Source organism: Micrasema longulum, unplaced genomic scaffold, assembly GCF_059751315.1.
Source record: "Micrasema longulum isolate JH-2025_06_02 unplaced genomic scaffold, ASM5975131v1 h1tg000505l, whole genome shotgun sequence".
Taxonomy (NCBI): domain Eukaryota; kingdom Metazoa; phylum Arthropoda; class Insecta; order Trichoptera; family Brachycentridae; genus Micrasema; species Micrasema longulum.
In genome coordinates this window covers 217,933-245,878 of record NW_028277702.1, presented here as the reverse complement: position 1 = coordinate 245,878, position 27,946 = coordinate 217,933, and the positions used below count along the sequence as shown (strand labels likewise).

Below are 27,946 nucleotides of genomic sequence, written 5' to 3'. Positions count from 1 at the left end.
AAATGATTAAAAACATACTCAAATTAAAAAATTTATAAAACTAATGTAAAAAAATATTTTTATGCTAATTCATTCGCTGAATACATTCTGTTTTAATTGATTTACTTTCTCTTCGGCTGTTTGAATTTGATGCTCAAGATCAACCACTAAATTTTCCTTTGAGAGTTGTTTCTTTTTTCCTGAAAAAATAAAAGAACGTTAGGTTGGTAATTACTGAAAGTCTTTGTGGTTTTGCAAAAATAAACTGTAACAGTTGTGACTATAGGTAAAATGGGAATCACAAACAAAAATACTTATAAAAACAGGTGCATATTAAAAAATAAATAAAATAAAAAAGACCAAATTGATAAAAAAAATATAACGTAGTGCGAACATGATAATATTGTGTTATCGAGATTGTGATACACAATTTATTTTCCATGTTTTTTATTTTAGGATTTTTATTAAATATGTATGCTTCTCCTTTCCACTGTCCCAGCTCAAAACAGGTATTTTGGTAATGGAGTTTAGGATACATTTTATCAAATATTATTTGTACCTTTGAAATAAATACTATAATTCGCACCATGAGTGTAAAACTAAAGTAAATACAAATTTCTTATTCTGAGGTTTAAGGCTGTAGTTTGGTAAAACCCACGCAAAACGAGGAAATAGTACGATTTTGCCATTTTAAAAATAAGGGTTTTTTTTAATCGCGCAATAATAAAAAATAAAAAACAAAAATTCGGTAAAAACAATTATTATATTGAAAAATATACTTTAAAGTATTATGTTAGATACTAAAATATAATTACTTTTAGACCGGCAGATTACGCCATTTCAAATGTAGACTAAACTAAAGTATCTGGGGTCTCATATAAAAACTAAGTATTGAACTATTTTTTTTTATAATACTTCTTCTTTGCAGTCTCAATCCAGGGGATTGGTTTGCAGCTAAGTCCTGCATCTAATCCTCCATTGGTCTCTATTTTCTGCAGCCCTCTTCAGCTCCACATAAAAGGCGCAGTTCAAATCTTCGCACACTTGCTCTAAATATTCCCGTCGGGGGCGCCCTCTATAATTTGTCATCTCAGCCATTCCCTCTATGATGTCGTGCAAGAGACCCTCATGGCGCATAATGTGGCCGATCCACCGGGCTTGCCTCTCTGAGATGGTTTTGATTAGGTGCCTACCTTCTTCGATTCTTTTGAGAACCTCGTCATTAGTGATGTGGTCTCTCCAGGAAATTCCTAATATTTTTCTGTAGCACCACATCTCGAGGCCTCTAGTCTTTTTTTATCTCTTTTGGTAAGGCACCATGTCTTACAACCGTACATCAATATGCTCCATACATATGTCTTGGCAAGTTGCTTGCGGAGTTTTAGTTTGATATTATTTGACTCAAAAATCTTTGATTTTTTGTTGAACGCAAGTCTCGTTTGGTGTATGTGGTAATAGTTAAATGATAGTAAATTGAACATGAAAGTGGCGGAAACTAAATTTTTATTTTTTCGTTATTGAAAAGAAGCAATAGCATTTTAAATCACATATATTTTTGTGACATTTTCCATTATTTCTTCCTTAATTTAAAAAATATATATTCATTGAAATAATTTAGTTGAAACCTTTTTTTATAGAATTGTATTCTCTTTTTTTTTCAAAGAAGATAGTTCTGATTGTAATATTCAATTTGTAACAATATATTATTAACGTTTTTATTACCTTCATACCGGCCCTTACCGGTACCAAAAAGGGTAGGTATGAAGGTGATAAAAACATAAATAAGTTATTGTTACAAATTGAATAAAATAACCAGAATTATCATCTTTGAAAAAAAAACATCCCTTTTTAAATTTGCAAAATCAAATGATTTCCTCATTTTGCATGCGTTTTACCAGACTACAATCTTAAATGCAAAACATTTATGTTTGTCACAAACTTGAAAGTGACAAAGGGAATCAAGTTTTTAATAAAACATTACCTCATAAAAATAAAATAAAAACATTAAAAATTAACAGTTTTTCAAATCCTTATATTTTCAAACGACACTATTTGTACAGACTACGGTTTCTCACTCTAGGTGCGAATTAATAGTTAAACAATTTTATTATATTACAAATCAAAACTTAAGTCCCCTTAAACTTTGACTTTGATTTATGACATAATTAATTTAAAATAAAATATTATGTTTAATTTTATAAAACATCATCAAGCTTTATAATATTTAAAAAATGTAAGTCAAATAAAAAAAAACGTACCTTGACCAAAAATTATTTTTTCCAAAGCTGTGAATGGAGATTCGAAGAACAAAACCGCAAAAAACGATATCAACGTTGTCAAAATGACATCCGACATGTACAGTTGCGTCTGAAAATAATAAATAATAATTAACAATAAATATAGGCATATTAAAGCATAAGAAAATGCACAAATATAGGAGAAATAAGGTATGAACAAAGTTCGATTTAAAAACACGTTATAAATATTTAAATTCCGATTTTAAAAACATTTTTAGGTAGTCCAGTTTAACGGGAAATTAAATATTAAATATGTTTTCTAGCACGCGTACGGCGTAAAAATCAGAGTATTTAATTGTATGGCGAAAATTCTTGAAAAAGTACGAAAAAAATGGTATTACTAAAAAATCAACTACTTTTTACTGTATCAGAAGTTCTTGAGAATCAACCAATGATAGTTTTGTGGTTGATTTTCGGTTTCAAAAATCCAACTCACTAATCAACAGTACTCTCTGACGAGAACTTGCGATGTCACCGGCGGCGGATTAAATTCAAAATTACATAATTTGAAAAAATCGTAACGCTGATACTACGATTAACAACAATATTTTCAGTTTGTACACATTTTTGTAACAAGGACTGGATTCAACTCTCTGGGGAGCTGTTAACATTAACATTTTACAACAAAGATGAAGAACATTTAAGATAAGGTAATTGAGAAGTTAAGGCATCTACAAGGCTTATGACCTGTCATTGGCTGGTTTAAGTGGCCACTTTACACGCTGTGTAACATTCACCATTCTGCTCATATTTAAACATCTTTACTCCTTCAATTCTTTCATTTGTTGATTTTTGTGAAGTTAAAAAGCTGAAACCATAATTTATGCGGGTGAGATTCAGAATTTCAGAATTCAGAATTTTCAGGAGTTGCCTAATATGTAGGTGAAATAATTCAATTTGATGAATCTCGATTACGATTACAATGAAATAAAGGTTTCAGCTCTTTAACTTCACAAAAATCAACAAATGAAGCAATTAAAGGAATATAGATGTTTAAATATGGGCAGAATGGTGAATGTTACACAGTGTGTAAAGTGGTCACTCAAACTAGCCAATAACAGGTCATAAGCCCTGTTGATACCTAGACTTCTTTATTGCCTTCTCTTAAATATTCTTCATCTCTGTTGTAATATGTTAATACAAAAATACAATTTTAAAAATGTAGAAATTTAGGCATCTACAGGGCTTATGGCCTGTCAATAGCTGGTTTAAGTGGCCACTTTACACACTGTGTAATATTCACCATTTTGCCCATATTTCAACATCTATATTCCTTCAATTCTTTCATCTGGTGATGTTTGTGAATTTAAAGAGCTGAAACCTTTATTTATGTGGGCTAGATTCATCTAATTGAATTATTTCACCTACTAGGCAACGCCTGAAAATGTTATGTTTTCAAGGTTTCAGCTCTTTAACTTCACAAACATCAACAGATGAAAGAATCGAAGGAATATAGATGTTCAAATATGAGCAGAATGGTGAATGTTACAAAGTGTGTAAAGTGGCCACTTAAACCAGCCATTGACAGGTTATAAGCCCTGTAGATGCCTAGACATCTATATTACCTTCTCTTAAATGTTCTTCATCTCTGTTCTAATATGTTAGTACAATAAACATTTGAAAAATGGCTTCGTTTGATAGTCTATTAACAAAAAATATATAAAAACTACTGAATTTCTTCATTAGAAGAGCTTGTTTTCAAAGACTACTTTGAAAAGACGACGTTTCGCGACCATAGAGGAGATAAAGACTAAGACTAAATCGCAAACGGAACTGAAGGCGATACTAAAAAGTAAGTTCTAGAAACGTTTCGGGGATAAAAGAAAACTCGGGCGTTAGTATTTATGTATAATATCCAGTGCTGATTACTTAGAAGGGGACAATATTATGGAGAAACAAATATAGTTTGTTTTTTAAATATACTCAATTTCTATCCAATAAAAACAAGATCGACCGGTTACGAAACATCCGCTTTACCTATTTTAAACAGTAATAAAATTTTTTATGCGTATTTATTTAAACAAAATACTTACAAAATATGTATCCGTGTACATAGTTAGCATCTCTCCACTCGAAAGAAATGAAAACTGTACTACAAAGTGCAATAAAAACATGGAGTATGTAAGTCTCGCTAGAAACTCCCACATCGGAAGACTCAAAAACCAGTTGATTGGACCTGAAACAAGAAAAAATCTCCATTATCTTTTTATGGAAAACATAACACATTAAGAAATTAATGCTTTATTTAACAGAGCTATTAAAATTGTATCATTGTGAGTACCATAAATTTCCATTTATCCGCAGGCATCGACCTGTCCTCTCCGCGGGTAATCTCTTAAAGAACTGAGATAAACCTTTTCCTACGGCCGATGACAGGTGATTACCGCCTTTAAAATGTTCATCATCTGTGTGTTAATATGTTATCATAATATAACTTGTTTTTTTATAAAAGAATTATATGTTCGGTCCTCCGACTATCACTACAAAAAAAATGCACAATCCGTTAGTCTTGGCGACATTGTATCGTTATTCTGAGCATGAATCCAAAATTCTACTCTGCAACCAGAGGGAAAAGCTAACCAAACTAACCACAGATAAAGAAAGAAAGATTGGATTTGTTAGATTGGTGAGCACTCTGACATTTTATGAACACATAGAGACAATCAGTGGTAGTGCATTGAATATGTTAGGATTTGTTCTGCCTACTGCAAGGGTTTTTGAAAATACCCCGCGTATTGAGAACTCTTTACAACTCTTCGGTGCGAAGTAGACTCGAGGGTGGCTCGATGATTTGGGGGCCACATGAACTGAAGTACTCTCTTATGATAGAGAAAATGCAAAAGAAGTTTCTGAGATATCTCTACATGAGAAAGTGTGGGTATTATCTTCGGCTCTACCCGACCGAGTTTCTCCAGGGTATGTTTGGCTACAACAGTTTAGAGACTAAAAAGAATGTGTATTTAACTACACATTTTTATCGATTGTTGCGCGGTATGATCGATAATTCTGAGATTATGATGAGCATTGGTTTGTATGTTCCTGATAATTACCTAAGACAGCGTCAGCATAGATTGTTTCATATTCCAATATTCAAGACCAACTTGCCTATGATTATGCTTGTTGGAAGGGCTACCGCTATGCTGAACAATATCGCTCTGGATATTGATCTGTTCCGTGTATCCGAAGGGGTTTTCCGGAGCAGGATTCTCCTACTACTTTGACATGAGTCTCATTCATGTATTTTCTTTTCTTTTTTATAATATGTACGTATTGAATATATGTTTGTAATGTTAATGTTATATTTAAAATCAATGAATTGAATTGAATTGAAAGTCAATTATAGAAGTTTAATGAACTAATTTCAAATTGATCCATTTTGACATCCCACGTTACCGTCTATTTATTTTCAAATAATGTTGCTCATTTCTTTAACACTGTATTTTTTTTTCATTGAACTTTTTTTTTATTCGGGATGAAATATTTTACTTATTAAAAAAATAATATTAAAATGGATTATTATAAGTACATATATAAGTATAGATTATACCTACTACAAATAAGTAAAAGAGCCATGTAGGGCATTCAATAACAAATAGTTAATATTGAATATCATATTTTTGTTAAAAACATTTTTTCATTTAAATTTTGGACCGTGTTATTTCTAAACCGTTGAAAACGTGGTCCATTAGTGTACATTCAATTACTTATTGACTTTTTGGATGAGTTGTTATAGGTCTTAAAGTTAATAATGAAAAAAACCCACGTTTTTACCAATATATTTTTTTAAATATTTTGAAAACATCCATTTCGAACAAAGTTTGATATTGTTCTTGTTAGGATGTTAGGATGACAAAAAATAACTTTTGATTTATATTTTATTAATGTATAGAACTGAGAGTATAAAATTTAATAAAGTGATATTTCTTAGTGCGTACAAATTTTACATGTAAGAATAAACTACAACTTATTCTATATCTTATTCTTCTATCTTTTCTTCTTTAAATCAAAATTAATGTAACAAGGGTACAAAGTCATATAAACAATGTTCATATTCCCTTATTTAACATTATTCAACCAAAGATCTAAAAAAAAACCTACCAACATTTTCTCTAATATCCTGGATCTTTTGTCATAACGTTTATATTGTGTGGCATAAATTGAACTTTTTACGGTTAATTGATTTGTTCAATAATAATTAAAATGTGCTGCCTCAAAAAAACAAATAAAAGAAAAAATCTTGAATTCAAGGCGAAAAATAGTATATGGGAAGGTAAGATGTTGACCTTGAATTTATTTTATTGTAAAAAAAATTAAATACTGTACCGTGTAGATCCTTCATCAGATTAGTACATTCAAGAACAATGACTCGTTTTTGAAATTAAGTATGTTCAAATAAAAAGAGAGGTAGGTATTATAACTTACGCCAGAGAATTAAACAGTTTTACTAAGAAAGTATTAATAAACCAATTAAATTTTCTTTGATTTAAGTACAAAATACAATAAAAGTCGTTTATGACCGACATGAGCTTCAGTTTCGGAAAGTTTCGGCCAAAAAACGAGTATTGGCCGCATACTAAGTTTCGGCAGAAACTTGAATAATCTTATGTTCGTCGGTGTTGGTCAGTTGTGAGTCACCTTAGCTTTAGTTTTGCTTTCCGTCAATTTCGGCAATTATTGAAACTATTGAAGGCAACATTCGGTTTCAGTTTCAGCTAAAAAATCTAATGTTGGTAGGTCACTATACTGGCCTTTTTCACATGTATCATGCCAATCCACCCGGCCCGGTAATATAAGGGTAGATGTATATTTATTTATTATTTTAATTTTTCTAATTAAAGTATTATTTAAATGTATATTTATATGTATAATTAACCAGTCTGATGATATCAGCCACGACAAAACCCGGTTTATAGTCAAATTTTAAATAACAGTGGAATAAAACTATTAATTCATTTTATTATTATATTCAAAATGCAATTATACTAAGAAATATCAGTAGAAAAACTCAATGTTTTAATGCTTTACTGATCAACTTCATAACTATTAAAAATAAGACAGAAAATAATACCTCCATATCCAAATGCACAAGCGAAGACCACCCACAGAACTGCCACGGCCCAAGCTGGTCTGCTGAAGGCGAGGTAAGTGGTATCTTCTAAATAGGAGAATTCGTGCTTAAAGTCTTGCAATGGTTTCATCCCGAGTAGAACAGCCCCCATCACGGCCAAACTACAGGCCCAACCCAGAACTACCACAATCTAGAATATCAATATCAATTACAATTACATTTATTCACGTGATGTAAAATAAATGTAGTGCTCGAGGTGTTGATGGGAGAATGAATTGCGCTGGTGAGTTAGATTTTAATTAAACTATTTTAAAGTTTATATTTCAATATTCTCACACAAAAAAAAATATATGTATTTTCAGCTAACGTATTACAACAGAGATGAGAAACATTTTGGAGAAGGGAATGTGGAAGTCTAGGCATTTACAGGGCTTATGGCTTATCATTGGCTAGTTGTGTCAAGTGGCCACTTTACACGCTGCATAACATTCACCATTCTGTCTATGTTTGAACATCCATGTTTCTTGTGAAGTTAAATAGATGACTAGACAACGCCTGAAAATATTTTTCAATTTTCATGTCTTTTTGAACCAGTTTGTTTTATCAACAACATTTTGACTTTGTCGAAATGTTTGCTTTCTTATTGTTTTAAAATACCGGAACCTCTTTTTACAAGGGGAAACATTCCACGCAGTACTGTTTTAAAAAAGTAAACTAATAGAAAAAACAGTGCCGGATAGGTTTCTTTGTAAAAAATAATTTCGGGATTTAAAAAAAGGAATCGTGTACTATGCATTGTACCTTTTTTTTCTTAAAATATAACATGACAATGAAATACCTACTTTTAAAAAGTCGTAACAAAAATTACTCCCTGCGCCTAATATAAGTTAAAGAGCAATGTAGGGAATTCAAAATTCGAATGATATAATTATATTTTAAATCATTATTTAATAAAGAGAACATGCAAAGTAATGTTTTAACATCACATTTATTCATCGTTTTTGGCAATAACCAAATAATAGGGTGTTTTATCCAGTTTCGAATTGTAATTAATCAGTTACAATCAATAAATATGTTTTTAAATTAATAAAGTTATCAAATTAAACCTATTTACGTTTCTCATAGTGTGCAATTTACAGAAAACGTGTTTCGTGAAAATATTTTTTTGTATTATCACAAGGAATAGGCATTTTTTAGATTTTTACTGAAACATCGTTAATCCGTTAGTCTAAATATATTAGTTTTACATGACATTCCAATATTTTTTTAATCAATTGATATATCAAAATAGTTATGCGGCAAATGATAAGATTGACAATATTATAAATAAAACTGAATCGAGTCGTAGTTCTATGACTAGGGTCTCGGACACTGAGCTCAAAGGTTCAGGTTTCGAATTCCACTCTACCCTAACTTGATTCCTATTTTCTTATAGTGAGTTATTTCCAGCTTATTAAAAATAGCCCTTAAAAGTTAATATTTGGGTAAATCATATGAAAGCAAATGTTTCATAAAAAAACACGAATAAATAGTAAATACCAGCAAGCTTACTGAGAAATTTTCACTCGAAAGACTTCGAAGTGGTTTGTCTTTTCTGAAATCAACTTACTTATTGACAGATACTTTTATTTGTAAAATATTTTTTTTGGTTAAATATTTTTTTTACTTTCCGATAGTATAAAGAACTCCGGTCCAGAATATAAGTATTCGCTTTTAAGGTTACTTTAAAATGGAAATAAATAAAATATAAGAAAAAAATCATTTAAAAATTGAAAAGAAATTACTGAACAAAGCCAAATAACTTGACCGATTGTATATTTGTCTTAAACGCAAAAAGGGGTGAAAGTGTGAGTCGTTATATAAAATTATACAATTATCAACTTTATTTTTCATCCGAATGTTACTAAAATTATATTTAAGTTATTCTTGCGAAATTTGTACAAAAATAGTTGTAGCCAATTTTTTGTAAATAATCATTTATAATAACTAAAACATGTATACCTTATTGATTTTCAAATCTTTCGATACATTATGTCTAAGAAAGTATCCTCCAAAAATTCCAATCAACCACGGGGTAGCTCTTGCATGTGTGACAAAATAAAAGTGGCCGCGGCTTTCCCCATTTGGATCTCTAAAAAATACATCAATTTATTAGTTCTATTTTCTAACTGCTTTTTCATTCTTACCTATAATATTTCCTGGAGTATTATGTGTCAATTTTATAAAAAATCTATCAAATTTCCTCAATAAATTGTTTATTAACAAGTTTTTAACGATAATTGGAAATTGCACTGCAAAAAAAAAGTAAGGTGTTTTCACCTCTCTTTTTTCGTGACACCTATTTTTTCTATTACAATAATAATGAACTTTTTTAATTTAACATTTTTGGAGCACCTGACCCGAAGACACTGTTATATCACGCATAAGAGCTCAAATATTCTGTGAGACCGTATCAATCTTTTTAGATATTTTTTTCACCCTTGTGTTCTTGCTGAATTCCACCACATTTCCGAATAAATAGTAAAATTAAATGGAAAAAAATAACCCTATTAACATTATTTTTCAAATGCATGTTAGAGTAGAGTATACGTAAATAAATGCATACGTTTATATGTTGAAGATATTTTTAAAGTAATTTAAAAGTGTGCATTTTGACCTATGTATTTCATTGGATTTCTCAAAATATTTATAAAGAATATTATCAGAAAGTGTAATATTCTTAAAAATTGACAAATTTTAATTTTTCTATAGTTAAATTGTAGAAAAACTAATTTTTTTATGAGAAAAATGTTTTAGTTAACATTTGTAATGAATAAAAGTGAATTTTGTAAATTTCATTTAACGTTATTTTTAAGGATAAACTGATTCAAGCATGTTTTAACCATGTGTAAAAAGCAGAATAAAAAAGTTATAGCACATACATAGTACTCCAAGGTAGAAAAAACTATGTGTAATTTCTCATTTTCACACAAATCCTTAAAGAGCATACTTTATAAAGCGACGAGGGGATATATCGAATGATATAGATTGTATTATTACAAATATTTGTCATTTCCCTAAAGGGATGGATCTATATTAAGATATTTTTAACAGAGATTAATATCTCAACATTGTTCAACCCTGTCCGGCCAAAATCCGGAATTTGTCGGTTAAAAAAATTGGACAAACTTAAAATACTATCGATGAGTTAGTCATCCGGCTTAAAAAATAAAAAGTCATAATTAAAATTGAAAATTATAACTCTTGGCGTTATCAACTTAAAATCTACATACAAGCATGTGAAATGTGATTTTTGTAATACGTTTTTACTTTTGATATCTTGGTAATTATTTATTTTCATTCATTTACGATTGCAAAAGTCAAAATGACAGTCTTCTTTTAGGCAAAATGAAGACTTGTATTACACATAACGTAAATTGATCACTCTATTAATGCTTTTCCTTATTTATTGGTTTTAATCCTGGCAAGTCGTGTGGGGAATATATTCATAATATGAGATATATTTTCCAACAGAGCAATGAAATGAACTTACCTCTTATGCGTTATTCCATGGACTTCTAGAAAGCTCTTAATAGTCCACATCGACCATCTCCCTGAAAAATTCTCGATACGCACGGAATTCCAGATTATCGCTGTTTTAAAAGTGCTACACGTAGACAACTATTGTCTCGTGAATATCGACACCTCTTTAACTGATTAGTTTAGAGTCTTCACTCGAGTAAGGCAAAGCTGCATCCTTGTACCATTCTTATTCATCACATTGACAGATTTTAGATTATATCAATCAAATACTACCCGTCCGAATTAAAGAAGTGAACTACTCCCTAAAGTTGTGCGACTCGGAGAACGCAAACGATGCGGTTATTTTCAAAAAGTCTATCGGTGAACTGCAGGGAACCGTCCAAAATATCTTTAAAAATTAAAACCAAAAATAAATTTTACTTACGAAAATGCGGCACTCGCTGCCCACCAGGCTTCCAAATAGCATATCACAAAAACGGTGATGAGGGAAACCAGTGTCCATCCTGCGGTAAGGAGGAGTCCGACCTTTGGCTTCCACAGGATGGGGAACAGGATAATAGGAGATAATATATACAGCTGCATGTCCACAGACAGGTACCAAGTTTGACCTATGCACTAAATATGAAAAAAAAAAAAATTACGACGGTTTTGAGGCTTTCGTCGGAAATATTTATTTTGAAAAAATTCAATCTCACTTACAAAATTTCATTTATATTTTTTTTAATTAATTTCACAAAAATCTAGTTCATATCACTAGCAATACATACCAAAGCAACAAGAATATATCTGTAATACTCGGACTTCTAAGTTTGCAAAGGGTCTGACTGAATTAAACTTTTGGTAGATTTAAAATACTATATTTTAGAATTTTAAAATAATAATAATGCATGTTTATCTCAAAATTCTGTCATTATTCACTTATAGTATTTACTTCAGTTAATTAATATAACATTCGTAAATTTAAGAATATTTACATTTGATTTCATTGCTATACACTATATACTTATTTATAAATCGACATGATCGTTATTTTTTTACTTTCCAGTATTGCCCATTAACTCACTCAATAATATTTTAGTGTAAAGAAACAAATAACAAGAATAGATAACTTTCAGGAGTTCACGCCCAGCCATCGTGCAGGATAGATGTGGAATATACATAATTCATTTCCCTTACTTTAGATAAAAATTCAAAAACAGTATTTTCTAATAGATTTTATAATTGTCTTCCTATTCGACTTAAGCAGTGTCAAAATTTGACTATCTCGAAAAATATGTGTAGTGAAGTATTGACACTCACTTGTCACAAGATGTCGCTACTACGATAGCCATGTGACGTGAGAGTGGGCAGATTCACCTGTAACGTGGTGATCGGCAGTAGGTTGAAGGTAAATTATTCTGTCGGCACTCAGATACAGACCTCCCTAGCTACAAGACAAATAATTATTTATCAAACTCTATATCAACAATAACTATCTTTTTTGGCGACCATCAAGTCATTATAATATTTATCTAAAAAATATTATAATAATGCTGTTTAAAGCATTCGTTTATTAAAAAATAAAAGTTATACCATTTTTCCTATATCTCAACAAAATAAATAAAATATCAGACACACACGTTTATCTCACATCTTCAACGAAAATTTGGGTCTCAAAATAATAAATAACGAATTTCAAAGTAGATACTCTTACGTTGCCGATGCAACCTACAAAATAATGTTGTGTGCATTAACCATCTACCAAGAACTAAGCAGTCATAACTGTTAGCCAGATTAATAACTAAGCGATGATAGTGGACGTATTACCTACATTTACTGCCCTTGGGTTATCGGTCATTATTTTTGTCTTAAACCAATCAGGTTATTCAATTGACATTGGTGAAAATAATCCGTTGTTAATTCTGTGGTTTTCCACAGCACATAAACTGTGCGATTTAGAACATTGATGTTAATTTGTGATAGAATATCTTGAGCATCCATCTTTCTAAATAAAATTTTATGTAATACCATTAATGAAGCTAAAGTTTTCCTAAATTGGTTTTAAACGTGAGAATATTCCAGTCTATCTCTAAAATATTATATTAACGATACCTTTATTATTTAGCTTGGTCCCGGAAGATAACCAGTTTTTTTTGCTCGTGATGGGGTGAGTATTAAAAAAATTTGAATAAGATTACTCTAGAGTAACGGCTTTCTTAACTTTTGAAACCAGAAGAAACCTCTTTTTACCTTTAATATTTCATATAATTTAATTCGGAATATTTTATTTGTTAATAATGTTTTTATTAAGGCATATATTTTTTCGGGTTTTGTGATGGGTTATGGTTCCGTGGGCACTATCACGGGCTCCAAATCAAGAGGTCCGAGGTTCAAACACTGCTCTACCACCTTATCATTTACAACTCAAAAAATGGTTTATATTTTTATCATTTTGATATGAATCATGAATCATTTTAACAAATCATAAAAACCTCAACAAATGTTCAAAAACTTTTTGAAAACAAAAACTTAACCCCCATGCATCAGACTATTAATTGTTTTTGAAAGAAATCAATATAAATTTGAATACTTATTCATGTAATTTTCAAGATACTTAACAAAAGAGGTCTATGTCATGGTTAATGATTTTGTATGATGATAAGTTTCTTTAAAAAAAAACATATGAGAACAGCTTAAGGGAGCTTGGGTTAAGTTCACTGGAAGAGCAGAGGCAGCGGAGTGACTTGATTGAAACGTTCAAAATCTTAACTGAGCAATATAATACACCCAAGTTGAAATCAATGTTCTCTATGAATGAAAATTGCCATCTCAGAGGCCATTCATTGAAATTAAACACAACTTCCTTCTCATCCAACCCCAGGAAGAACTTCCTGACAAACCGAGTTGTAGAAAAATGGAATGGCCTTCCTGAAAAGGTGATTGGTGCTATTTCAGTTAATGTATTCAAAAACTGCCTAGATGCACATTTTAACCATGTACACTTTATGTACGCAAAAGCTTAATTGCTGTTAATGTATTATTAGTATTATTAATAATAATAAATAACCTGTGGGCCAAACATCATATTTTATGTATGCATATAGATCTATTTTTTTTAAGAATTTTGTTTTTAATTACCAGACACTTTCTGAAAAAAAAAACAAACTTCTATTTTAGCCATAAAAAAATTAACTAAAAATATTTCAACTCACAATTTCATCAGGGTTAACATAGTTCTGCACGTAGAGAAATGTAGACCACCAGTACTTCTTACAAGGATCTGCTAATATTGCGTTAAGGCCCTCATTGTATGGTCCATCACCAAGTCTAGGAAGTATAGAGACTTGCAGCAATACGATCAATGCCAAGATAGGAGTGAGGCGAAGGTAGCGATGGAGATACATCATAGGAATGTGGAGTAGGGATTCTGAGACCAAAAGCAATGTAAATCATATCAGAATTCATTTACCACCAAATCTGCGGCAAATAATTTTAAACAGTTTAAACTAGTACAATCAAAAAAGGATCGAATAAAAAATAAAAAATGCGCTTGCACATTCCACGCCTCTGATACTGTTAAGTGTATCCTTAACGCTTCGGTATCAGTTGTTGCTTATGTCGCATTACTGTTCATACTCAGTCTTATTTGTTTAACTGCATATTCGTAAGATCTTGTATCATTTTTTTAACCGCTGTAATATAAGCCTCAGCGCAATAATAGTGAATATTATATATTATGGGATCAGTTACGCTATTATTTTTGTTTATTTTTATTATATACAGCTTATCAATGGGCAAACAAAAGAAGTGTTGGAAGGCCACAGAAAGAAGGGTTGGAATAATAATCGGACTTTCAAATATAAAAAATAAATATTGGATTGAAAATTTGCTTTGACTAATATAAAAAAATTACGAATTTAAATACCAACTCGATTCTAATTGTATTAAAACTCCACAATTATTATTTCATAAAAATCAAGAGTAAATGGATTTCAAAAATAGACAAAAAATCCAATTAAATTTTAAATGGTGTCCGACACAACCACGTTTAGATTGTTATAAGCATAATGTTAGATATGATCTGAAGTTCAAAAAGAATCGTTCAAAAGTACAAAAGTTCAAAAATGACTAGGAAGCGTTTAAGATTGCTCATTTATTTAATCATTGTATAAAATATTACGTGCATAATGTCTTAGAAGAACAGGTGAAATGTTTTTTTATGGTCGATAATTACTGCTATTAACCACTAACACACTACATGTTTCACAAGTTTCCTGTATCTAAGTGTTATGTAAGTAATTATACTATTAATCTTCAATATATACCACAGTCAAACTTATCCATTAAAGTATTTCTGATTTGCATGTAATGTTACAAAATTATGTTATTACGACCGATGATCGTGAAACTCTTTTATTTTCTTCTTGGCAGCTTTTATTTATTTATTTAACTTTTTGTACATAATGTTATTTGCACATTGGTGGGCTTATTGCCAAGTGGCAATTTCTTCTAACCAACCAATAAAATAAAAGTTTTATTTTCATAGTTCAAGTTACAGAACGTATTCAATAGAAAAAAAATATTAAATAGCTAAAGATATATAAAAATAGAAATAAACGTATTTGTTTATAAATTACCTTAAATCAAAATTATTACTCAATGGGAAAAAGGAAAAAAGAGGAAAAAGGAAAGGAGGAGAGATTAAGGAAGAGAAAGGAGATGTTTCTTCAGACGTGATTTAAACAGAGATAATGTAGTAACATCTTTGATGGCGGATGGGAGATGATTCCACAGTCGAGCCGCATGGACACTATATGAGTTAGAGAAGAAGGAGGAATTGTGGATGAGTATATAGAGAGTGCCTTGAGAATTAGTACGAAGAGGTAAACCATGAACTGATAAGCGTTGAAATTTTTCACGCAGGAGCGTTAGGACTATGAAGCACATTAAACTGAAGTGAGAGGGAGTGATAGTCTCTCCGCTGTCTAATTTTGAGCCATTTCAGTTGCCTACGATAATCAGAAATGTGGTCATATTCCTAAGACCAAAAATGTACCTTATGCATGTATTCTGAAGTCGTCTTTATAGTTTTGTGTCAGAATCTTCGATGAATACTATTTGATTAGTTGGAAAATAATTATAGTGATTGGAATGATAAAAAAGTACAGGCCTTAGACTTAAACATTGATTTAAAGCATGTTTTATTTGCAAGGAAGAAAACATACTTAACAAAAGCTTTCGCTGGCTACGCGAAGTGTACTATCATAATTATTACGTAACATAATCGGCATTACTTACTTTTCTCGTTTTCTCTGAAGAAAACATATGCTAGAAGTATTCCTCCGAGTAAGAAGAATGTGTCTACTGAAACTGTGGAAGCAACGATGAGCATACCTCGATATGATTGCAGCCACTGAAAAACATTATTTGTTTAAAATACATTACGAAGCAAAGATTAAGAAACTAATGAAACACAAAAGTATTTTCATTGGCTGGAAGATATGGCTGTTATCAATAACTTACTCGTGCATATTATAAATTTTTAAAAATTAAAGATTAAAATAAATAAATAAAATTTTGTAATTAGACTGCAATTTGGTAATTATCGTGACAATTTGACAATTATTTTAATATTACTTCAGGGTGCCTGGAAAAATGACTAGACAGGTGCCACCGTTTTGTAGCAACAATTCACGGACAGTGTAAACTTGTAATGCCGTATTAAATAGACTTCATGAACTCGGCAATAGTTATTTCCACGTATCTGATATATTAAGTGTAGGGTATTGTTCCTATAGAACAAACCTTTTGAACTTTTTCAAAGATGGTGAATTGTAATTATTTTTATTTATTCATGCATTTCATAATATATATATACAGTTTTTTTTTCACTTTGGCTAGCTGTGTGAAACAGTACTTCTGATTTTCTTGTTGTTTTACTGTAGAATGTTTTATTATTTAAACTTTCTACTGAATATGCTGTATAATTTTTGGGTATTTTTTTAAAATATAAATCTTGTAAACTTTTTTGTTTAATTTTTTTTTTTCTAAATTTTGGGTATTGGTAATTTTATTTTGGTAATTCATGTTTTAAAAAAAATATATTAAGCCAAATATGTTAATATTATAAATGTTTGTAAAAGGCAGATTCGCTGTTTATGTTTATAAAATAAAATAAAAAAATAAAATAAAATATCCTAACTACATATTTTCTCACCATTTATAAAATCGACAAAAAATATTGTCTCAGCCTGATAAAGATTTTTTGTTTCTTACATTAAAGACATCCACGAAGTTCTTGATAGGAAACGAAATACTGGCGACATATCTGTGTCCTAAGATAATCCAAAACATGGACAAAACCCGTATCCCATTGAGGCAAGCTAGTGGTCCAGGCTTCTTAGAAAGGGTAATTAACCTCGAAGAGTTGGTGTATGCGGAGAATGATATAAGCAGTGGGGATTTTCTTCTGTCTGTTGAAAAAAAAAATCACTCGCATATGTTTCATAGATTTAATTGTGTATATCAATGCAATTACAAATGCGGGTATATTATAAAAAGTAAAATATTTCGACGTTTAATTTTTTGAAACGTCGTAATCTTATTAATCAAATCCATATTATGTATATATGAATGTTTATAATTCTGTTCCGTATTTCGATAAAAATGCCATTTCTATTTTAGAAAACGTGTATTTAATATTTTTTAAATATTAATATTTTTAACTTAGTTAACATACATCGACATGACTATTGACATTAAACCTGTATTCAAGCTGATGAAAAATACAGTTCTATAAGTGATATGAAACCATAACTCTAAACGAATATGTTTGAATACAAAATGACTAGAGATAAGTCTGTCTCGTGGTGTGGTGGTTGAAGAGTTTGTTTAGCATGCTTAGCAAGGTTCAATTCCTGGCAGAGTAGACATGAAATATTTTATGGAAATTTATTGTTACAGAGGAAAGACATTTTTGAGAATTGAGTATGGAAGTCTAGGCATTTACAGAGCTTATAGTCTGCCATTGCTGCATGCTGGTTTAAGTGATCACTTTGGGTATTGCCAAGTAGGTGAAATAATTCAGCAAGACGAATCTCACCACATATTACAGTATCAGCTCTTTAACTTCACAAAAGTCAATAGATGGAGACCAAATGCAGTGTGTTTAAACTTTCTGTTACATAAAAGTAAGATGATTAGTCTTACGCCTCAGGTGCTAGTCCAGGGAGAGTAAAATGTGTAGTTGAAACAGAGGCAGATGAGTGAATGTTACATTGTTAAGTGCGTAAAGTGATCAGTTCATCCAGTCAATGATAGGTCATGTTATCTTTATTGTGTTTTAAATTTAATAAAACTTGTACAGAACATTTACTCTACATCTCGAACAGAAAATTCGTTTATGAATACGGATTTTGTGAAATCGGATCCAGTCTCATACCCGTATGCAGAGACAAACCTTAAGGTGAGGAAAGTACATTATATTGTCTTCACTTTCGGGTTTTTCTTTGCATATGCGATTAGAAAGTACTTTCCTCACCTTGAGTTTTGTCTCTGCATACGGGTATCAGTCATTCTAAAATTTATAAATCTTTTAGGAATCTCACTTATTATTAATCATTTAAATGCGTTTTATATTCCAATTTTAAAATAATTATTATCGATAATCACAATATATTAATCATGTTCAAAGTTTAACAATCACACTGCACACATTATAAGAGTTGACGAATGATACTATGAATCATATGAATATAAAAAAACAATCAATTTCAATTATGAATTTATATTTTCAGATAAACATATCTCGGCACACGTGTGGTTTTCTTTAAATACGTTTTGACGTGAAAGTATAGAAATGCGATCCAATCGGTTTCGAGAATGGTTGAATAATTGATTAATGATCTTTTGTGGTGCAAATAGTTAATTTATCGTTTATAAAATCAAATTTGTTAATCAAATTTCCTAACAAAAGATTTATTTTATTTTTTTATGAATGACTGATTGATTTCCGTAAAATTAAGTTAAATCTTTTCAACAAAATACAATACTGGGTCATTTTAAAAATCATATTTGATGAAACCAATACATCAAAATTTTTACTTCTTGTCAATTGACAATTTTTGACCACCAAATCTTTGATTTCGCGATTTTTGTCTTCAACGCTTTCTCTGCCTTCTTTAAATAAGGTATTTTCACAAGTCTGGAATAACGTTTGAAATACCATTTAAATTTCAAGTGATTTATCATGATTATAATGATATTTATGATCAAGATTCATTTATAACTGTCGGGTTTAAAAATGACCACATGCAAAATGGCTCGCAGTTGTCAGACGTCATTTTGACGTTACGCGTAATGACCACCGATATCGTTTTTAATAAAAATTGCGTGCAAGTCTGGCTGCAAAACTTTATACGTGCCGTTTGTTCTAAGGGCACGTACCGCTATCATCGTAATTTTTTGCTTTTTAATAAATTAAAACAATGAAAATTTGTTTAAAAGCCGTTATTGTTTATACCACATACAAATATTTTTTTGTGGCATAACCTGGTCACCGAAGGCCTTTTGTAATATTTTCAATGTTTCTGCAGCAAAAAAATCATTCCGCAAACTAAATTAAATGCAACTTCTTTACTCAACAAAATCAGATATTGTAAAAGTTTATAAATTGACGTTGTATGTATTTTTCACAAAACACGTGCGTAACTATTAGACAAATGCAGATATTGACATGAAATTTGACATAGATGTCAGTGACATTACTACTAACCTTAAAATAATTACCAGAATCGAAAAGCCTATTTATTTAAATTTGAAAATTCCACCTTATTTTTTATCGCAGAATTATATCTTTAAATTAATATATTTCGAAAAATACCATAAGCTACTTTAACAAAATACCTCCCTCCACACACACTTAAATTTCACAGACTATGGAACTTAATAAATCAAAAAAAGGTAGAAACGTTTAAAATGAAATCATACTAGGTATTATTCCTAACCAAACTAAACTCGCCATGCTTTACTAATACAAGATTTAAGTATTTACTCAAAAATAGACTAAATAAACACAATCGAAAATTTCGAGAAATAAGTTCATGTTAAGTTTTGAAATTAAATTAACGTTAAACTTTACTTTTGCGTAACCTGATAAAAATGTTCGATTTGGATAAACGTTAAAAAGATGGCGTAAATTTTCAATGGTAAGAAGATGCCTAGGTATTGTTTATAATTGAATTAAAAAACTTGAAATAATTCGTTTTTAAATACCGAACTCATTTTTCAAATTTCAAACTTTTGCTTCTTATACCTAAAGTGGTGCACTTTATGTAGAAATATGATTTTTGAAAATGTATTAAATGTCTGTTACTATTATTTTTGCTTTACTGAAAATCCATTTGAAACAAATGGGAATTAATTATAAAGAATTTAAGGAAATAATCTTATTGGGATCAATAAAAAACTAATTTTTTTTGTCAACATTCAAAAACAAACAAAATATGACATATAATTTTTAGTTAACGCATTTTCGAAGAAAACAGCCTAAGTTACAGTTAAATAAATTATTTACGCTCCTTACTTTTTTTCTCCTTAACAAGTTGATGATTTGAAGAGATAGAAATATGTGCAGGCCAAAGCTCGTCGTTTCCCAATAAACAGTAAGTAAATCGTACCGGTAGTTATTTAATATATTTAGAACACACATACAAACAATGCCTATTACATATATACTACACATAAAAGTAAAAACATAATTTAAACTATCTTGAAAATACTGAACCAAAAAAGAATTGTTAAATGGGTTTATATTTTCATTTTATAAAAAAAATACACGTAGAACATTCCCTTTCCACACCTAAGAGTGCATGTGGCACTGCATTAGTACAACAATTGTAGCATATTTTGATTATTATTGTAACAAGAAGGTAAGACGATCAGTCTTCAGGTGCCAGTTCTGGGGAATATGAAATATTTTAGTCTAAAAACATATTTTTTAATAAAATATTTAATGTCAACCATGTGAGTAATGGTACCCGAGACCTTTTGCATAGTAGGTAACGCGTTAAATACTACACCACGAGGCCAAAATCACAATACTATCACTTCATTATTAATTCATTTATAAGGATTTATCAAATCTCTGTTTTGGTCTGGTATATTTAATTGTCTGAAACATTACGAATTGTACGTGTACCTACTAACTCAAATAACTTAGTAATTAAATATCCATGATTCTTTTGTATTGTATTAATTAGAAAACATTTAATATTAGAGTTTTCAAAAGGAGAGCCAAAGATATTAATATGTTTCATTGAAATCTGGCCCCTATTTGATCACGTAAATGGCACGCGTTTTGTTTGTTTATTTGGAGGATCTTGTAAAAATGAGTTCACTTTAGTTCTTTGCTTTAGTGACATAGGTAGTTGATATTACTTATTATGTATCATATTAAAGACTTTATTAATTTGAAACACTCAGACGCACTAACCACTACACCACGAGGCCTACAAAAAAATACACTGTAATGCAAGGATAAGAATACAATTGTATACATTTAAGAAATTACAAAAAAAATATTTTTTTGTGGCTCCAAGGTTTAATGGGCGTCTTTTTTCATTTTATTCAAAAACCGTTTACCGATAATCTAAGTGGTTACGAAAAATAATAAAATAATCTGTTGCGGAAATAATTAAAATATTTATTTCTCAAAGCCGATTATGCGCATGACTGTTTTTACAACAAAGGAACTTTCAATTCCTTTTTTTTGTTTATTCTCGATAAAATGCGTGGTTTTCAGTTTTTTTGCAATTCTTTTTCAATACGTTAACATCTTTTCAATTCTTCTCGTGCTGTTTTGCAGAATAATGAAAAAATATATGTCCATTGTTGTTAATTTCGAAGCAATGTAATAATATTTCCTTTTGTCAAAACGTTTCACAGCAATTTCAGGCTTTAGTTTAATGAAGAGTTCAAAATGGACAGGCTTGTTTTAAAAGATTTAAAAACAATTTGAAAAATAAAGATGCTTTATAAAAATACATTACTATAATTTTATGTACTGGTTTATTGTTGAAGGATTATTGAAGGTATTTTAGTCATATCAAAAATACGTAATTCCATGTTCAATAAATATCATTAGTCAATATGTTGTTTTTTTTTTTAAACTAGCTCTTTACATTTTGAAACTACTGATACATGAACATCATTTTAATATTACTATAAAAATATTGTTATGATTGTCACAAGTCTACGTTCTCTAAGTTCTACTAGTCATTGCATAAAAATAGGAAAACTGTTTTTTATATCACTTTTTAATATGTAATTTTCCCACATGCATTTTATTGCAGAAACCGACATTTTAAAATAAAAGTTATCGTAGGAAAAAACAATAATTTACAAAATAAAATGCAGTTGTGTATTAATTTTACCTTGATAATATGTAGTCATCCATAAGTCGTAGGATGTGCTTAGTAGTAGCAAAAGTCCAAATAAGCTAAAAAATACCCTAAAAAAATACTTTTAATTTAATACATGACTTAGTATAGGTTTTTTCATTAAAATAGTAAAAAATAAATGTAAGAGTTTCTATAATTTATAAAATTTAATATTTCAATTTTGGCATTGACATTTTCAACGAGTTGTAAATAACTCACTATTAGAAAATGGAAACCAAGTTGGGGTAGAACTTCAGACCTCTGATCCGTGAGTCCTCAACACTAGCCACGGAACCACAACCCGATTCTTGTTGTTGTTTTTTTCATTTTTAATTAAAAAAGAAATATTGGCGTCCTTATAATTTACACAAATATTTCAATTTTGGTGGCCATTTTCAACGAGTTGTAAATAACTCACGATTAGTAGATGGAAATCACATTGGAGTAGAGTGGGGCTTGAACCTTGGACCTTTGATCTATGAGTCTGTAACACCACAGGACCACAACCCGACTCAGTGTGACCCTTTGCTGTTTAAAATTTGATAAAGGGTAATAAGCTACAATCGACAAATATTTCAAGCCTCCGTGGTGTAATGGCTGCTTGACTCACGCGCGAATCGCTATCGGTGAGAACTCAACAATTAAATGTGAGTTTTTTCTGAAGCCTGGGTATTCTGCGTCGTAATTCACCGCTGTTATTAGACTATCAAGCCTGTGGTGGTTTTAAAAAATAAAGAAATAAAAATACTGCATAAAGAAAGTTATAGACAAGTATTTTTTTAATAAAATTAAATATATTTATCCCCTTACACTCTATAAAAACGTCCATCAGACTATTCAAATTTCAATACAATAACTACTTTTTAATTTTGTTTACAAAACACTTAATAAAAAAATTACATATAATACTCCCAGCAGTTATAAGAAGCTATTTTGGGACCAAGAAAAAACATTTTTTTGACATACTAATTAATACATCCGAAATAAAAAGAAAACATTATTGTAAAAGAAACATAAAACACCATCTTACATAAACTACATTAATAATTATCAATATCAAAAAGATTTGAGAAATATTTTTTAATTGCGACACTTCTGGATTTTTTATTCAGTTTTTCGTGTCTTGGCTCATCAGGCAGTTTATTATATTCGTAATGGCCAATATTTTTCAAGGACCTACTGCCAAACTTTGTTGAGCGAAACTTAGACACATGAAGATTCCTTGAATAACGCGTATTGTAATTATGAATATTATGACCAAATGTGGATTTTAAATTTGAGTGAGCAGAAAAGTTGATGATATTTAAATAGCATTGGTGATGTCATGCAGTGGCAATACCATGAAAGGAAGTATCTTTATTTGTCTGTAGATATCCTTGACATGGGAATCCCGTTTAAGTCCAATAATGTTTCTTAGAGCTCTGTTCTGAAGAAATAATTTTAAATTCTACTGTTTTTGTATAAATGCAATGAATTTCATAATAATGAAAGTATTTTTCATTTCAAAAAATTGGATAATAATGCTGAGCCAATTCCACATAAAAAAAATCTAGCTAAAATAAACTTGGTTATAATGATAACGACAAACAAATATGGTAGTAAAAATAAAATAATGAAATAAAAAACAATAAACACTTGTAAGAGAAATATCGCAAAAGTGATAAAATCCGAACTCTGGTTATGCCAAATTTGTGAATTTAGAATCACTCGTCTCTTTTTTGCACCGCAATAGGCCAAGAAGCCCAATAAGAAAACTCAGACTTGAAAAAAATCACTCATTACTGAAAATATTGTTTAAAAACTTACACTCCGAAAATTTCCACTTCGTTCCATGGCCTCGGCTCATCAATCTTGCACATATTGTGAGGTATGGAAATTGAGATGTTAAGTGTGCCCAATACGGGTTGCATCAAGATTTCTATATCCTCTGGCTTACAAGAGGAGGGTACGCACATTCCAATTGAGAATGGAATTCCGGGAATTGGACCAACATTACTCCTAAAATGTGTAAAAGTCAAATTAATGTAAAATAACATGGAAGAAATAGGAACATTTTATAAAAGAGAATGCGGAAGTCTAGCATCTACAAGGCAAATTACCAGTTTTAGGATGTTTTAATTAGCCACTTTACAAACTGTGTAACATTTACCACTCTAACTATATTAAAACATTCACGTTTCTTCAATTCTAACATCCATGTATTTTTTAATCTAAAGAACTGAAACCTTAATTGATGCTAGTAAGACCAAAAGTAATATATAAAAAAATACACGTGGAATATGTTTATAAACGTATTACTAGATATTTGTTTTTTTTTTTATTAAAATTTATTTTATAATTTTTATATTTAATTTTTTAAAGGGCTTATTTTTTTTATTTCTTTTTATATTTTATTTTTAAAACAGTTGAGAACCCCTGAGCTCTTATCAAGAGACAGTTAGTATTATACCTAGGGTATTCAATATACATTGCAACAAGCCCATCAAATCAATGATTTATGATTTAAGCTATTTCGAATATCCTGCGTTATCTTTATTTTTTTTTATTTTTTTTTTTTTTTCACCTAAATATATCAAGTATTAGAATACCAAAGTTATTAAATAAAACAATGTTTAAAATAACTGTGTAATACGAGTATGTATAGATATATTGTTAGTATATTATTTCATAATTTTGTAATAGAACACTGTAAAGTTAAATGTATTTATGTTTATATTCATAAAAGGCATTTTTGCCGTGTACACACTAATAAATAAAATAAATAAATAATTCAGTCAGATTAATATCAACCGCATCAAGTTTCATATCTAGAGGATTTTTTCAAATCAAAATTGTTAACATATAATGTTTTAGTTAATAGAATTTACTAAATCCGTGCATAGATAAATAATCTAAAGTAATGATCGATAAAGTATAAATTAAAATCGTAAAAATGATAGTGTATGATAATTTAATTGTTCCGTTATTATTGACTGATAATAAAGTAATTGAAAATCAGTTCACCTAGGAAACTCCGGAATAAAGCCAAAGTTTGTAGTGTTTAAATTGGCGTGCCAATGAGATACCCGGCTGGTGGATAATCCAGTGAGAGAGGCCGTGCAATATTGGCCTTTAATGGTTCTTTTTGTGTCGTTCCTTTTATGGCTAATTTCAAGACATTCTCTATAATGACCAAAGCCGTACACATTTCCCTTCAGCAATCCATTAGGAAAGGTACCTTCAGAGTCCAGCACTGTCGAAAACATTGTTAACAAAATAAATAAACAAGTTGAATTTAATGATTATTTAAAAATGACTATAATCACATACAAAACTGACAAAATAAATCAAGCTGTAACTGCAATACTAATGACCATATCATACTCCAAAACTATTTTACATCTTGGCCTTCAAAAATATGTGAACTTAAGATTACACATACATGACTAACAAACTCATTAGAAACATCATAAGAAAAAAATAAATGATAAAGATATACGTCGCGCTTTGCCAATCTCATTTATAATATGGACTAATAGGATTGAGATTCACTGCACCTTCACATCTTAAACGAATTATTAAAGTATGAAAAGGCATCATAAAAATGATTCACAGGGTACCAATACGAAGTCCATCTACAGATTGTTTTTAAGCCTTTAATGTGGCTGATATATGCCTAATATGCGTTTAAATAATTCTGCTAGACATATTTTGATTTAGAACTCGTCACGCTCCTGCTCATGAACATAGATAATATCATTGCCAATATTCCTCTCTTAACACAGCATTTGGACATAGGTCCAAAGATTTTTCTGCTCAATTGTTTAATATGCTTTCACATTAGGTTAACTAAAAACAAACAATATTTCATAAGAGAAATCGAAATCTGGCTGAAGAAAATTAGGATAAAAAATATTTTTAAAATTCATGACTATACAATATATAAGGAAAAAAAATCATTAGACACTGTACAGTCCTTCTTAGAACGGAAGTTTTTAGTGAGGAAGACTCTTAAACTAATGTTGAATAAAAAAATAATAAATTAAATAGTTTATTGAAAAAAAATATTTAAATATATGTCGTACGACAAAACTACGCAATTTCAGGTTGCGGAGATTTTTTCATATTAAATATCGTTAAATCATTACATTTTTCAGTATCAATATTTGGGACGCGATTACAATCGGAAGGACACCGTACCTTCACCATGACGTCATAGTTGAAGATAAATTCTCCCAAGCGGTTACGAAGATACACAACCGACGCTCTACTTTTAAGTTTTAAGGTCGGTGTATCGGAATATACCGTAATAATTATTAACTATCATTATCAACTAACAGTCACTGAGATACCAAAAAGGGATCAAAATCCCTAAATTCCACACAAGTCATGGTCAAAATAGTTTTGTTTTCAGAGGAATAAAAAAACATAATTATCTCCCCATTGAACTTAAAATTATTAAACCGTTAAAATATATCACTAAATTATTCAAAGTAAATTTAAAGTATTTGTTCAGCCCGAGTAAAAACATTATTATATTTTAATCTAATAATATCTTTTTATTTCGTTTTTTTACATAGTATATTCGAAATTATGTAAATTCAAATGACAAATTTACTATAAAAGTGTAAGTTACTCTCCAAGCACAAGAGCTCGTCTCTTTTTTGTAAAAAGTTACAGTTTTAACATTTACTAAATAAACATGCATAAAAGTAGATTGTAGTAGAAAAAAAAACAAATATTATTTTATGTAACTATATTAATATAAAATAAAAAAAATATTTGAAACGTTCGATCATAATATCTTATAAATATTAATAAGATTTCATTCATTTTTCATTATTTCCTTTCAGCACCTAATGTTGCATAGGGCACTGCATTGGTACGCCAATCGCAGCGTGTCTTAATCATTTTTGTAACATGAAGGTAAGATGATCAGTCTTACGCTCCAGGTACCAGTCCAGGGACTATGAAATATTATAATGTGAAAACACCCTTTAAAATAAATATTTCAGATCAACCATGTCGGGAATCGAACCTGAGACCTCTTGCATGGCAGGCAAACGCGCTGACCATTACACCACGAGGCCGACAAAATAATATTTAACGGTTTAAATTTAAAAAGAAATTGGTTTACCTCTATCAAAAGCCAATTGTCTTTTTTATAATCGAAAATATATATATTTTATTTGATTTGTAGTTAGTTGAAAAAATAGTTAAAAATAATTCAATCTATTTATTTTTTTTGATTATTAATATTTTTTTTTAGTTTAATTAACACGCTTAATTTATTAAAGGCCCTACAAAAGGTATAACGTAAAGAAAAATATGTCAATTTGAAAAATAAACCCAACTTTTGACGTCCAATTCAAACACGTTCAAAAACAATATTTAGGGGACAGAGAAAAATAAAATTTACATGATTATATTATTCGCTTACTTTGAAATGCCCATATATTCGAGAAAAGGTCCTCTGACCACTTTCTTATATCGTCTTTACACTCTTTCGTTACATTTATTTCTTCTCTGGACAAAACTATTTTGGACATTTGCTTCAAAAAGCCACCATCAAAAGTTCTCGAAACATTTTCTAACTGTTCTAAATATTCCAAACCACAACATTTTGAAAACAAACAAATTATAAAAAATAATATTTGATATTTGGAAAACATATTTTTCGGACG

The 27,946-nt window shown here is 29.9% G+C and overlaps 1 protein-coding gene across 1 annotated transcript; it reads right to left on the bottom strand.

The window, feature by feature from the left end:
* LOC148281007 (nose resistant to fluoxetine protein 6-like) lies at positions 1–27,870 on the bottom strand. Its single transcript, XM_088227461.1, has 13 exons — positions 27,703–27,870; positions 25,287–25,515; positions 24,090–24,281; positions 22,278–22,354; positions 17,122–17,318; positions 16,144–16,258; positions 14,058–14,272; positions 11,291–11,481; positions 9,346–9,475; positions 7,345–7,534; positions 4,310–4,452; positions 2,238–2,346; positions 1–179 (listed from the first exon to the last, which is right to left on the bottom strand). The coding sequence occupies exons 1-13, from the start codon at positions 27,809–27,811 to the stop codon at positions 70–72; spliced, it is 2,007 nt and encodes a 668-aa protein (XP_088083587.1). The 5' UTR covers positions 27,812–27,870; the 3' UTR covers positions 1–69.
* Positions 27,871–27,946: the final 76 nt, after the last annotated feature.